Source organism: Cavia porcellus, unplaced genomic scaffold, assembly GCF_034190915.1.
Source record: "Cavia porcellus strain 051 isolate PalLab524CR breed Dunkin Hartley unplaced genomic scaffold, mCavPor4.1 scaffold_9, whole genome shotgun sequence".
Lineage (NCBI taxonomy): Eukaryota > Metazoa > Chordata > Mammalia > Rodentia > Caviidae > Cavia > Cavia porcellus.
In genome coordinates this window covers 33985763-34001282 of record NW_026947492.1, presented here as the reverse complement: position 1 = coordinate 34001282, position 15520 = coordinate 33985763, and the positions used below count along the sequence as shown (strand labels likewise).

The following is a 15520-nucleotide window of genomic DNA, read 5'->3' as shown; positions in this document are numbered from 1 at the left end:
ATTTTTGCTTCAATAAAACTTTAAAGAAAACTTATCTTACTATATTTATTAAAACTCTAAAGCTATTTCATTTAGATAAAATCTAGGAGGCTCAAATTGTACCGAAGAGTTAGGTGTTAGAAGGTTCTCTTTGAGCATATATTTGGCCTTCTAGGAAATTGGTCTCAACTGTAGCATCACAAACAGGAATGATTTCTACCAGGCTCATAGTGTTATCCTGACACATTTGTATTTTCTGCTTTTGAAAGTATTCATAACAACAAAATACTCTTACTTCTACTAGGCACTGTGATGACAACTAGGATGGTAGAGTCGAGACAGACCTTTTCTATGTAACAGTGACTATTGTAGCAGATGTAAGTACTGAATGCTGAAAAAGTAGGAGGAACCATGTTGAGTCAGTGATGGAGGAATAGGATAGGAGAATTTTTTTAAGGAGTCAGATGTTTATTCTTTCCCTCAACCAGTGTTAAATACTTACCATGTGTACTAGGTATTGTTCTAAATTGTGAGAATATAGATCATAAATAAAATAGGTTTCAGATAGTTAAACATAGAAAAGTAAAACCAGTTATGGGTTAGAGTGATTGGCTGGGATAGAGAGATGCTACTTTGAACAAATTGAAGGTAAGGGCCATGGGAGTACTTAAGGAAAGGGAAAGAATGTTCCGTGAATGACCCAACTCATTCAATGGTCCTCCCACTGGAATAATCAGTGAATGGTAGCAAGGATACTACATTGCATGAATCCTTGTAAGTTTTGAACAGAAAGGTAAAGAAGAGAAATTAATAGGGGACGTTTGTAGTAATCTAGGGAAGAGGATGACCAGAGGGCTAGCAGTGCAGGTGGTGAGAATAGATGGCTAAGTACCCTATGAATAGGACTTTCAGTTTGGTGAAGGAAAGGGTCAGTAAAAGTAGCAGTCACTGAGGCCTAAAACTCCTGTGTAACTTGTTGGTAGAATGGTAGGGGAATGAGACTGAAAGCATCCTCAGAATGCCTTTGTATGTTAAGCTAAGAATTTTAGCTTTATTCTGAGAAATACGTAATCATTTGAACTTTAATCAGAATTGCTACTAGCGTGTCTGAGAAATTACTAATAAGGACAGTGTTAAAAACATGACTTCTCTAGAGATCCTTACCAGTGATTTTTCCTTTTTCTGTATCTGATCATATGATTTGTGAAATCCAAATATTTCATTTTCTTATTAGTTAACTTGCCTTTTTATTACTATTAAACATGAATTTAATAAGCTAAATAAGGTATTAGGATAAAATAGTGCTATTCCAGGTAACAGGAGAAGTTGACTTTTAGACATCTACAATGATCCCTTCCCCATGCAAAGCACTTTCTCCTTTAGTTTTCTCAGTTCATCCATTGAAACAGCTGGAGCCTGTCTCAAAAAGGAATAAAAAATGGACAGAAACACTGAAGTTGTCCTATGTCTTAGAACTGCATGCTTTAGGTCAGCTTTCACAGTGGTGGTAGTGGTAGTGGGGATATGTTGTGGAAGCCAGAGGAAATCTCTTTACTAAAACTTGATTTGTAGATTTTTCTTACTTGAGTAAGTATGTTTACTGTCCTGTGTTTTGTGGGTTTATAGAGGCTACCAAACAATTAGTGACCATTTTTAAAGTTTTTCATATTTTTCTGTGATAGTTTCTTCCTTTGTGTCTACCTAAAAATTTTAGTAGTGTGAGCAAATTTTATTTGGAGTTGTTTAGAGTTTACATGATTAAGAATAGAAATTATAGATATTTATGTTTGTGGAAGTCTTCTGTGTAAAGTTTTGTAAACAAAACTGTGAAAGTCCTAGGTGAAAATATTTTAATTCCTCCATATTTCAAAAGATACAAGTCTGTGCCGTATGTAAACCAAAGCAGTATTATAAACTAACCTGGCAGTGGTTTCTGTAAATGTTTGCTATCTTGTCCTGAACAATAAAATCATATATACCTACTAGAGGTGAAAGTAGGAGGAAGGCAGACTCTCTTGTTTTCTAGGGAAGAATGATAAATTATTCCCATAACCACATGGCAGAAAGCAGTATGTCATAAAAAGCCAAGAAATCAAAGCAAGTTTAATTGCAGTTCGTAAGTGGATAAGAACCCTATTAAGGGGACAGAATTGAGAAAAACTTCACAAAAAAATACATAAGGATAGAGTAGAATTTCAGTGAAGGATGTAAGCTAGGAGCAGACACATTGAGAACGTATGTGAAGATGCAAGGTGTGTGACAGTGATAGGTACTGAAAAGGCAGGAGCATGCTCCTGAGAGGACTGATGCTGAGTAGGTTACTAAATCACTGAAGTGGTGGAATCATCTTACCAAAGAGAAAGCAACCTGGTGAAGCAGGAGGAAAAATTATATATTAGCCAGGTATCAGGAGGAATTTGGCACTCAGACTGGGGGAGAATGAGAAGGTGTTAGCTGTGCAAAGTGAAGGTCCTCCAGGAGGAGGGAGGGAGACAGTACTGGTTCCTGAAAGGAGACAGAGTGGAAGATGTGAAATGACCATGGAGGAGTGGGTAGAACCTGAGGTTCTGGATGCTTTCAGGACTTACACATTGCCAGGCAATACATCACTGTAGAACATAAAAACAGCTAAAAATTTGAGATTTTTGCCTTTGAGCTTTTGTGAACTGAGTCAGAGAAAATGAGACAGGATGATCTTGTAGTCCATCGCAGGGTTTAATGTTGGAATTGAGAGCATATTACAGCTACAATTTAGTATTGCAAATAGGAGGTTACATTAATTTTATTTGAAGGATAAATGGAAACGGCATTTTAGGTAAAATTCACAATACAGGGGGCATGTTTTATGACATATCAATACCCAGTTGGTGGAAAGGCATTAAAGATAAGAGATGTTATCTGTATAAATACAACAGAAGCCAGATGATTTTTAAGAAGGTTTCAGAATGGGAATTTAGCTCAGCGGCATAAGCACCTGCCTTGCAAGCAGGTGGTCATGAGTTCTATCCCCGGTACCAGGGGAAGAAAAAAAAAAAAAGATTCCAGAAGGAGAACAGTTTTTAACATACAACTTTTGATTACTATTTGTCATACTTGCATGTCTGGAGAGCTAAACACTCAGGGTCTAAAGATCAGCTCTGCTTGTACTGAGTAATCTTGAATAAGTTAACTTTTCTTAGCTTCCTGCTCTGTAAAGTGGAGATAACACTTGTACCTGTGTTGTTGGGGTTGGTGAGTTAATATTTGCCTGCAAAGAACTTAGTATGGTATTTTGCATGTTGTAGGAAGTTTGTGATTCTACAATACAAAATAATGGAATTTCAAAATGGAAATTGGTCAGTATTTTAGCATTAGGTTCCTTGAAAAGGATATTGGATCTTTTTATAAGAAAGGATATTTTTATAAGAAAATTGCATAGCCTTGTATTTTGAACCACTCACCAAGGTGTGTTTCGTAAGTGTTCAGTGTCCTGGGTGACTTCTTTATTTCTGAATTGTGAGGCTGGTAAGAGGGAGAGGTTGATCATTTAATTTGATGTAGCTAATCCAGACTTTCTCGTTTGATTAGCCATTGCAGATGGTTTTAGTCATTACTAATGCAAGAGAGTCCTTAGGCAATAGCAAGAAGTTAACGTTGCATCACTTTCAGTATTACTGCCAGAGTATTTTCTTTGTTTTTAAAGTATTTCAGGTTACTATTTGGCTACAGTAGATAGGTTATAATTCAAGTAGTGTTAGTAAAGCTTTATATGGAAATTACTTTCTGCAAGAATATTTATGAATTACTTTAATTGTAGCCTACCACTGTCTTTTGGTTTTCCTAATTCAGATTTCTTACCCTCTTTACATGTCACTGAAATGCTGGCCTCTTTTTCTCCCCCTTCTTGATGCAAGGCCTGTTTTATTCTCATCTTCCTGCAAAGCTTTGGTGTGAGGATCAGGCAAGGGAGGCCATCCTTTAACTCCTATATCTTTTTGACGGCTAAAGCCCTAGCTTTAGAGTATAAAAAAGTGAAGTGGAATGGATGTTTGTTGCCTGTTTTGACTTGTCCACAGATTATCCATCAATTTGGAGGAATTTTTACTACTCTTTGGTAACAGAAATCTTTTGTGAATATTACCCATTCAGCTCTTCTTTATGGGTTGAAATGATAAAAAGTTTTCTAGTTGTGGGGCTTTTTGTTTTTGGCTTTGTGTTTTTGTTTTGTAGGTTTTTAGGGACAAATTCTCACTGTGTAGCCTAGGCTCGCCTTGAACTTGTTTTAATTCTTCTACGTTAGTCTCCTGAGTGCTGGAATTACAGTCATGTGCCACCATGCTGCATGTATTAACCTGTTCTGCCCCATTCACAGTGACTGGTTTCCTCATTGTCTATGTCTTGGATCATTACATGTTTGAGTTTGCATTGTATTGAGGACTAAATGTAAAGATCATTTCTCAAATGCTGCCATAGCTGTGCATTTTCTTCCTGCGTTCGTGCTGCTTTAATTTTTTCTCTGTTTATCATTAGTTTAGTTCTGGCTAGAAAATAATAAGTTCTATGAAGTAGAGATTATTTTATTACTGTATCTCCAAGGCCTGAAAAAGTACTTGACTACATAGGAGCTAAATAAATATTTGTTGAATGAAAGAATTTGATATATCCCTGTGCCTGATCTTCAGTTTAGGTGATGTAAAGTAATAGATTTAGTTTACATAAAATAAACAGAATCTTTTTTTGGGGGGGGGGGGTCCTGGGGATCAAACTCATGATCATGCGCTTGCCAGGTAGGCGCTTATGCCACTGAGCTAAATCCCCTGCCAGAAGAAATAGAATCTTTTATTCCATAAGCATTAATAAAGAACTTTGAGTTTTATTTTGATTACATAAATGTCAGCCAACATTTCCACATTTTTCTAAGGAGTAGACAGCACACGAGGCAATATGGGGAAAAATGCATCACATATATGCTGGTGTTCAGGAATTGCACACAGAAAACACACGTAATGAACTAACACAATATTATAAATGCTGTGACCTAGGTATAAGAGAATATTCTGCCAACACAAAGAAAGAGATCTTCGTTTCTTTAAGAAAATGAAATATTCTTGATTAAAAATGGTTTGAAGCTATAAATGGCTGATAAAAGTCATATCAGTTCTTCCTATCTCTAGATGCTTGCTTTCATTTCCACCCTGTTGTTAGAGAACAGATGACAATTTTGATTTCCTCCAGAATGCTAACTTGGAACATTCAGGTATTAAAAAAAATCACTACCATTTTGATGACTGTCCTTCTGACAGTTCCATTTTCTTCATCTTATTCTAGTAGACATGGCCACGTATGTGCCTTTTTCACATATGCAAGGCTTGATAGATTGAACACTAAACTTCCCTTGGTGCCTAACAATAGATAAGTTTTGTATAAATTGTTTTAGATCATTTTGTATAAGTAAAATTAATTCATGTATGTACTTCATTTTAGAGAAGTTACAATACACCAAGATCAGAATATAAATAGAGCTAAAGAAATCCGTATTTGTCAGTGAATCAAGAATCAGGTCAGTGAATCCCAGGACCACTTGACAAGGATTTTTGGTTTTTTTTGGGGGGGGTGGGGCAGGGGGTGAGTAAACTTAAATTTATATTTTATTTCCTTGACATTCAAGTTTGAAGCTTCTTGTTTCTTTTTAGTTTTCTCTGTTTTGATTCAGCTACAAGTGATCCCTTTATGGTGCAAAGTTACTTAAAGCTGTTTAAATTTGTACTAATCTACTCCTTGTCTCTGATCAGCAGTTCCTTCAAAGTAAAGAAGCCATCTCATTTTGGGCGTATCTTTTTCTACTTAATGTTCTATTTATATCCACAAAGTGTTAAAGACATCAATGAATACATAAAGTGTTCTTTTTTGTATGGCACGTATTTTTGGCATACATTATATGCTTATAAAGTTACTACTGTGATTGTTTGAGATGTATTTGATATGTGTCATTCTTTAATTGGAGATATAGTGACAAAATAAGCACCAGTTATTGGACTGTTGATTTGTGCTGGGCCTGTCTTATGTGTTCATTTCCAAAACTTACACATTTAGAAGTTCGTTTCTGATTGTTGATCATAATATAAGAAACACTATTTAATTAAAACTTGGGTGTAGAGATAAAGTTATAAATCCTCCTTGCAAATATATGTAGAAACACTGGCATAAATTTGGGAGATGTATTTATATGTTTATGAAGCAGCATATTGTATGGGTTAAAACAAAAACTTGACATGAGAGTAGTACCTAGGTTTGTATGCTGGCTTGAAATGTACTGTCTACTTTAGGTAAGTTACTAAACCTCTGTGGATTTTAAAAAAAAAAATTTTTTTTTTTTGGTCTTTTTATCGGTACTGGGGATTGAACTCATGACTGCCTGCTTGCAAGGCAGGCGCTTAAGCCACTGAGCTAAATCTCCAGCCCCAAACCTCTGTGAATTTTATGTTTATCAGCATAATAGGGACAGAAATGGTGCATAGCAAATAGAACCACTGTGGATTTTTATGTAAGATAATAACTGACATACAAAAGTTTGTTAGAAAGTTTTTTAGAGCTGGAAACATGATTCTGAGGTAGAGCATTTGTCTAGCAGGCACCAGGCACTGGGTTTGATCTCCAGCATTGTGGGTTAGAGGTAGGGAATAGTATTTTTAAGAAGAAAAACCCTACTGGCTGTTATATAGAAGATACTGGAGTAAAGAGAAGTGGGAGGTCACTTACTAAGGAAGAAAGCTTTGTGGACGTTAGGTAGAAGAGTTGATATCAATGGATAAATTCTTAGAGCTGAAAGAAGTGGAATCTTCAGGATGAACAAATGGAAAAGATTTGATTTGTATCCAAGATATTAACTGTGGGTCTTACTAATACATAGCTAAGATGCAAATTGAGGTAATTTTAAAACGCTATACAATCAGAGTTATCCTTTAATGGTAGAATGCTTGGCCAACATGCTCAAGACCCTAAGATTAATCATGGTTACTGCAAAACAAAGTCCACATACTCAAGCAGGTTTGAAACCTATAATGAAAGTGTTGTGGAATTGTTGGGTCTCCCTAAGACATCCAGTGACTGTTGTTGATTTGTTTATTACCATGTATAGTCATATGGTACCTTAGAATCTTAGAATTTTTAAAGTTTGGTATTTTTGGATGCATCTTATAATTTTGCCATTTTTACAAATAAGGGTACTTATAATAGCCGATCATTAGCATTCAGTTTTGAGGTTCTGCTTCATTGTAGACAGGTGTTTAAATATTTTTAATGATTTACTCTGGACTTTTTTTTCCTTTATTATTACCACCACAAACCAGTTGTCTGGCTTCTAGAGTCTTATGAGAGTAGGAAAATCTTAGAACTGACCATATTCTTTAGTTATATCTCCCAGATGCCCTTACTCTGTAGATTTGAAGTGGTTTTGTTTTCCTCTTTGTTTTTAAGAAATTTGCCTTCCAACAGCTTTAGCACTTACTGTGCTCTCTTTCAAACTGCTAAAACTGTCATTCACAATCCTTTCTTCCTATACTTTATGGTCTGCTTTAAAAATAAGCTTAAACTGTGGTTTTCTGTATTACAGTTTTGTTTGTGTGTGTGTAAGTGTAATCCAGTCACATTAGAATGTTGATGATACTTAGTTGTTCTGAAACACTTGCATGTATTCCTTTCTAAAGAATCTTGAAGTCCCTAATGATGTATAGTTGAAAAATAGAATTGGGGATAAGTCCCTGAACTGTGGCACTTCCTTATGTTAGCAGTGTTAATTATTTGGGTCATCACTTGCAAAAGTTTTTTTAAATATGACTTGGCCCCTGTGTCTTTGGGTATGCTAAATTGTTTTATTATTTGGCAGTTTCTTTTTAGGGGAGAAGAATCAGGTATATGGATTTACCTTCTCTAAACATGGGCTTAAATCTGTTTTAATGAATAGTTTTATGTCAAGATGTAATTTCTTTTTAAATTAGCACCCCTCCTACTTTTTTTTAGGTACACCAAAATCAACCATGATATTTTTTTTTTTCCTGTGTTTGTAGGTCCTCTCCCTGATGGATGGGAACAAGCCATGACTCAGGACGGAGAAATTTACTATATAAACCATAAGAACAAGACCACTTCTTGGCTAGACCCAAGACTTGACCCTCGTTTTGGTAAAGGTTCATCTCAAAACCTTTATTGACATTTTTAATTATTATTTTTTGTGTTTGAGTTTAGAAAACACATTTAAATAAAATTATATTGACTCATAGTACTAAAATATAACTGCCTACCCATTGTTTCCCAGTATTGTTTTTTTTATCTTTCATTTTAAACTTTATGTTATAGTAGCTGACGAACCAGAATCACTGTCCACTTCACATTTTGGAGAAGCACAGAGACCTTGTTGAAAAATGATCTTTTAGCTGTAATGATAATAATCAGGCTGTCGTGCAGCATTTGAAATGTGGAACACTGGCTTTTGTCAGTGATCTGAGGTCTACTTGTGTTTAGCTTTTGAGAATGCTGAGCACCACCGGAGGCTTGGGAATTAAGCATTTCCCATTCTAAATTGGGGGGAGGGGCTGGAGATTTAGCTCAGTGGCATAAGTGCCTGCCTTGCAAGCGGGCTGTCGTGAGTTCCGATCCCCGGTACCAATAAAAAAGGAAAAAGAAAAAAAAAAAGGACAGGTCTAAATTGGGGGGAGAGGGTCATCCTAGGAATAGTCTAAGGAAAGCATTTTACCTTTTCTTGTTGGCCTTTTTTAAAGGGTTCCTTCCTTTATTTTTATCTAGGCAACAAAAAGTAAACCTTAGTCCTCCGTAAGTTACTTAAGTAAATCACCATTTGCACAGAATGCTTCCCTCCCAAATGTGTACATTTTGATAAAGAGTATACAAGTTATTTCAGTGTCTTTCTGTTCATATTTTTTCACTGTTTCAGTTTCTTCAGTTGGGTTTCTGAGATAATTTTCTAAAGTCATGGAAAATGAATTTAAAAAGAAGCAAATAATTGTGGTTTTGAAGCTCTCATCTTGGACTAGATGCAACTAAATGAAAACAATGTGCAGATCACTGAGTAGGTCAGACTGAGGGGATGCCGGAACCTTTGAAGCTTTACAGGGGTTGACCTAACAACAACTGTGGGGCCCTTACGGGAAAGAGGAATTAACTCTGTGAATGCCATGAAAACATAACCCTGGGGAAGAAAGAAAAAGAAAGCTATTTGGAGCTAGCTGGGTAAAATAACTTCCCTGCCAGGAACATTACGAACAATTCTCCTGTGTCTTATGTATACCTTTAAAAAAAAAAAAAAAACCAGAAAAACATAAAAACTGCAAGCAGTATTAAGATTTACCTCGAAATGCCTGACTGGTCATTTTTATGAACTTATTGAACCCTCTGTTACTCAAAAGTAAAGTCAAAGCTGGGGTCAGGGCAGAGACTGTCATTTTTTTGACCCATACCTGGTTTGGCTTGACTGCCAGCCTTTTGAGCTTCAAGACTTGTTTGGGTGTTAAAATAATGTGTCATGTTAATAATTTGCAACTTTAGATTGTGTTTAATATTTGAATAAGCCTTTGTGGTTGAAATAAGAAACAAAGTACTAGAAAATTTAATAAATATTGCCATTTATGCGGACTGGAACCATAACAGTCATGTTTCCTTAATCAAATTTAATGAAATGAATTCTACTTGTCTACATTTTGAGATTTAAAGAACTACACATACACACGGTTATGAAAGATAGTGATTAACTATTAATTGTACAGGTCAAAAAAGGAAGCAAAGCTTTTTAAAAAATACTTTTTAAAAAAAGATATTTTCAGTTAAAACAGTAAAATAGAAAGTGTTGCTGTAATCTTATATAGGTCTGCTGATGGCTGCCTATAGCTTAGTCTTTTGTTTTGAGATATAAGGGTTTCTTTTACAAAAATTTCCCCTTACCTCCAGCATGGGTACACACAAAACACAATTAGATATGCCAAAAAAGTTTCATGAAATTCTGTTACTGCATTTAGTTTCCCTTTTGGGGCCCACTGTGTATGTGTATTCCAGACCAGTTTGACAACACGCCAAAGCTTTTTATTTTGTGGCCCGACTTTTAATCTGTTCCAGACCTTTTCAGTCAGTGAGCTCAAGTGTATCTGAAGGGGAGGGGGGGAGGGAGAAAAAAATGTGTGGGTTTCTCTGATCTACAGTGACAGCAAATAGAGACAAGCTGTTAGCTGCTGGATTTGAAGTTTTCCTTGAAATATGAAGTTCTATATAGTGGATTATATTTATCTCTGCCAAAGAAATATAAACTGTCCCCTTACTGCTGACCCTTTGAGCCATGCGAACACAAATAAATGGTGAGCATTACTGCTTTCATAGATTTGGAGTTTGTTTTCTCATACTCTCCAAATGTATTAAAGTATTGACAGTTCTTAGCTACATCAACATGTGTCTTTTGGCCTCTTAGAATGAAATATATGCGTCTCTGTAATACAAAGAAATTAAATACTAATTTGTTGGGGATTGGTTCTTTTTTATCTGATTTTATTCTTTAACATTTAAAAATTGTATGTTATATTTTAGAGAATTTATTAAAAATTTATAAAAAATATCAAATAGCAGTATAAATGCACTAATATTTGTTGAGCTTTTTGGGAAAGGTCTTACATTGTTTGCCTTTTAAGGAATCATATTAAGAAAGTGTTTATTCAAGAATGTGAGTCCTTGAGTATTATGTGGACCTTTAAATTATTTCATATAAACATGTATAAGAGACTTATTTTTGTTCTTGGAAATTTTGTATCAGAGCCTCAAATACTAACTTTGCACTATAAAATTATTGTTTTATATAGTATAGTTATATGAAGTATTTAATGTTCTAACAAAAACAAGGGAAATTATCTTTTTTCAAGATTAAAAAAAATTATAAGGCAGGTGTAGTGACATAGACCTGTCATGCCAACACTGAAGAGATGAGGTAGGATGATGAATGGAGCATCTTTCTTTCCATTAAACCCAGGCTTTAATGGAAAGAAAACATAGAAACCAGAGATTTGAGGGGGAGCCAGGCATTATACCTGTGAGTTTTAAGAGAAATAATAAACAATACTGATATGGTAAAGAAAGAATATCCTTTATTCCTAACTATAGTTTTGTGTATGGAAATGTCAAAAGCAGTTAAAACTGAGGTGTTGATTAATACCTATTAAACAGTTTAACTGCTGAGACATTCATTAACTTTTTCCTTCTGAAAGGTCCAATATTTTTGGTAGCTATTACAAGTAATGTTTTACTTTTGATAAAAATGAACTTGATGAGAGGTAAAGATGTAGCTCAGTGTTAGAGCTTCTGCCTGGCAAGCCTGAGGCCCTAGATTCAATCCCCAGTACCTAAAAAGAAAATGCACCTGATGACCAGCTAAATAAATTGTTAAGTATTAATGCAGTATTAGTAAGAAAAAACACCAAAGAGTTTAGAAACTAAATCTGTTAATTTAGAAACTGTTACTTTTTAAATAGTGTCTAGAGTAGAGAAAATCTAGTTATTTGAATTTTATCTTTGTACAGATCTCTTGACATCGTGCATTAAAATGAGTATCGTTTGTTTGTTTTCATATAATGCTTCCTGCTGCTGGACAGGGTGCACACATGTGTAAATCCAGCTGTTGTACTTGGTGAGGCAGAACAATCATAAATTTGAGGCCAGCTTATTAGTCAATTTTGGGAGACCTTGTCTGTGGAGATACATAGATCAGTGGTATCATGCTTGCCTAACTGGAATGAGGCCCTGGGTTTAATTTCCAGTTAAAAAAAATTTCACCCCAGTCTGTCAATATTTGGTTATAGTCTATAAACTTGAGAATAGTGAAAAAAAGGTGTTTTCACTGTTTTAGGGAAAAAGAACTGTTGCTGACTAAAAATTACTGATTTTTAGACCCACAGAATTTGACTTGAAAAGCAGTTTATCTTTAATCTCATTTCTGATTGAAAGGGATGCTAGCATTCTGGGCATTGCAGGACACTTGCTAAATTCCTGGCTCACTAAACGCCATAGAGCCACCCAAGTAATTATGGTTCTCTAACCATCACCATATTAAAACAACAACAAAGCTGAGAGGGGTAAGAAATATTCCCCAAACCTGAGTTCCTCTGAGGTCTAGGGCAACAATAACTTATCCAAGGTTATATAGTTTAATAACAGGACCAAAATCAAGATTTCTCTGAGGCCTAGAATTTATAAGACACTAGGATTGCATGTAGTTATCTTTGTACACCAGTACTGATGCATGGGAATTTCAGAGGGAAAAGCCAACACTGATTAATGCACCTGTATCCTATATTGTGACTTTTCTTGAGGGAATTATCCAATGATAATGAGTTTCTAATTACAGGAGAGAATTATGAAATCTCTGATTGGAATGGATTTTAAAACTATCTGCTTGAATGCAGTTTATTCTATGCAGTTAGTTATTCTTCATTGCTATCACCTTCTTAGTCACTTTTCTCTTGATTGGCTTCCTGCGTTACAGGACCATCTGTTCTATTCAAGGAAATTCTAATGACCAGAAAGTTTATGTCCCTTTATTACCCAGAAATTTACTTTCCTTCACATTTGTGGATACAGCACCCATCCTTTGAATATTCTCTTCTAATTGCAGTTTTTCCCATGTTGAATGTGAAAGTTCTCTCTTCTTAAACAACTCACTCACTTCTTCTGGATGCCCTTCATCTTATTAATGCTTCTTTAAGCATGAATGCCCATGGGGTTTTATATGTACATTATCCAGTGAGAAAACTAGGTAAGTCATTCCTCTGACCTAGCATTTTGTATATTCTCCCAAAGACCAGTTTTCAAATCTGTAGTAAAGGTTAGCATTCTGTTTTCCATATGGTAGTTTCATAATGTCTCATATTGAATCGAACTATGATATAGAAACAAGAATTGTTACTTAATTGGGAAAAGGTGACCCTGGTTGTCCTGTTATCACAAAGAAATCAACTGATTCAGGAAGATAATTTTTCTTGACCTTAATTCAATTAGTGTAAATATGACCAAATTAGACTAGGTAGTTTTAAAACAATTTTTAGTGGCTGAATACAGTATACTACTGTAAGTATTCAGTAACTCCTTTGAATTCTTGCATAAGATTATTTCTCAGTAGGCTTGTTAATTGCATTGAGGTTTCAGAGGAAACCATTGAATTGTGTTTATTGTACTAGTTGAAGTTTAGCTTTGGTCTTGTGGTTATAGTTGGAAATGACTTTTGAAGAGGAGATGAATTTCTCAGTCTTTTAATTTAAAGATAAGTCCTAACAAATGGAGGATATGGCCAGGCAAACAAACCTGGTTAGGCAGAGGGATGTGCTGAGTCCAGTTGTTAAGCTGTGTTCACACTGTCCAGAATCATTGGCATGTTCAACTTTACTGCTTTAGAGATGGACTTTTTTTGGTGTGTTTTCATTTTTAAAATTTAGAACTCTCCAAAATTTACCATGATATAAAAATCTGATATAAGAAAATTTGAAGCTCGGTTTTCATACTGTGTGCTAATAAGTAAAGCCTGGTTTAAGATATACAGTCACAGATTTTTACTAAGTTACCCCCAGTACAGTTTTTTAACTGCTTATATGACTGTTTTGTTATATATGATTTTTGAGTGAATACAAAAAGTCAGTACATGAACTTTGTAGGGTTTTTTGTTGTTGTTGTTTGTTGGGGGTGTTTTGTTGGTTTGGTTTGGTTTGGTTTGATTTTGGAGTACTAGGGATCCATAGTTCTTTGCACTAAGCCATGTCCCTAGCATTCTACTTTTTCCCCTTTAATTTTTTATTTTTTGAGACAGGATCATTAAGTTCCTTGGCTGTGTTTAAATTGGTATTCCTCCTACCTCTGCCTCCAGGAATGCTGAGATTACAACTGTGCACTACTATACCCAATTTAGTTTTACTTGTTTTTGAAATTTATTCTAAATTCAGTAGATTAGTGCAAAAATAGTTTATCAGCTACGGTAAACAGTTTCTCTAGTGTTTAACAAGGGCAAGTAGATACAAGGTGTAATAATCAAGGCAAATTAATACGTATTTTCTACTGGACGGATAATTCAGTGATCCAAATAATTGATTATATGTTGACGAATGTTCTTGTCTTTGTTATATAATAAACTGTTCATATAGGATTTTTAAAACTTGAAAGTTTAATGCCACTGTAGTCGCTGATTATTTAAATTAATGGTCTGTGTGTTGTTGAAGCCCATACCATCAATGCATATACATACACACATAACTCTTTAGTTTTTATTTTTATTTGTTTTTTGTTTTTTCTTTTTAAGACAGGGTCTCACCACGTAATCCTGGCTGGCCTTGAACTCACTTTATAACCCAAGCTGACCTTGAACTCACAGCAGTCCTGCTGCATCAGCCTCCCGAACGCTGGGATTACAGGCATGCACTACCACGTTCAGCCCCTTCCTTTTTAAAAGACAATTTTAAGTTGTATTTATTTTAGTTTGATGTGAATTACAAACATCTTTTAAAATATGCTAGGGAAGAGTAGTCATTTGTTGCTTAAACCTTTATTGCAGAGATTCAGATAAAAAGAAAAAATCAATAGAATTCCTAAAGGAAAAGTCAAATTTGTTAAAAGTAGAATGACATAAAAGAAGAATGGTTCCTATTTTTAAATTTTGTTTTACATTTTTTTCTGCTGTTTTGGTTGCTGAGGTCCTTTCAGAGCTTATTCTGATCTTGCTTCAATTTATTTTCTCCTGTGTTTCTAATGGCAGCATACGAACTTGAGACATTCAACAAATGTTCCAATGTCAGAGACATGCTGGACACAGTGTTAACGATGTGGAAGAGGTACACACCACTAAAGAAGTAAATAAATTATCATCATGTGTGTTCCATACAATGAGGGGTAATGAACAAGGTGCAATGCCAAGGAAACAGCTTTCTGGGTGGCCTAAGAATGCTTTATTGAAGGAGGAATATTGAAAAGGATGAGAAAAAGCCAAACCCTTAAATTATGTGTATCTTTCAAATTATAAATTCCTCCAATGAAAGTGTTTCTAGTAATAAATTATGTGAAATTAGGAATAAAACTAACTAATGGCTTTGTTTAGTCTATAATCTAAATGAATTTGTAGTGGCAGATATATTATTCCTCTTTTCTTTAAAGCAATTTAACATTCCAAACCTGACTAAACCTTATTTTCATATTATGAAGAAATGTGCTTGTGTTCTGGAAACAGCTAAAAGCTGTGAGAAATCTTCTTATGCCTCACCTCATCTACAACCCCATGTCCTGCTGCAAAGTGCTTAATAGAGTGATAAGGAGAAAATGTTCTGTTGGAATTTTTTTTAAAGCTCTAGCCACAATTGTTTGAAAAAATACCACTGTAATGAATTTTTGTACCGACCTTTTGATAGACAGGTCAAAGAAGAAGAAATCTGATTGACCTGACTTGATATTTGCTGTCAGTATTTTTGAGCAAATATATATTTATACGTATATATGTGTGTGTGTGTGTGTGTGTGTGTGTGTATGTGCGCGCGCGCAC

General features: G+C 35.0%; 1 protein-coding gene across 12 annotated transcripts in view; it reads left to right on the top strand.

Moving 5' to 3' along the window:
- The window catches only part of Yap1 (Yes1 associated transcriptional regulator), a 117463-nt gene that overhangs the window by 65149 nt on the left and 36794 nt on the right, over window positions 1-15520 (top strand). For 4 of the 12 annotated variants that reach the window (XM_063256174.1, XM_063256170.1, XM_063256172.1 and 1 more), the window contains exon 4: window positions 8025-8138. The exons of 4 other annotated variants lie outside the window; for them this stretch is intronic. In XM_063256174.1, coding sequence (XP_063112244.1) covers window positions 8025-8138 — 114 coding nt within the window. Of the gene's footprint in view, window positions 1-8024; window positions 8145-15520 lie in introns of all 12 variants that reach the window. 4 more of the 12 variants (XM_063256173.1, XM_063256169.1, XM_063256171.1 and 1 more) reach the window with 1 other exon arrangement.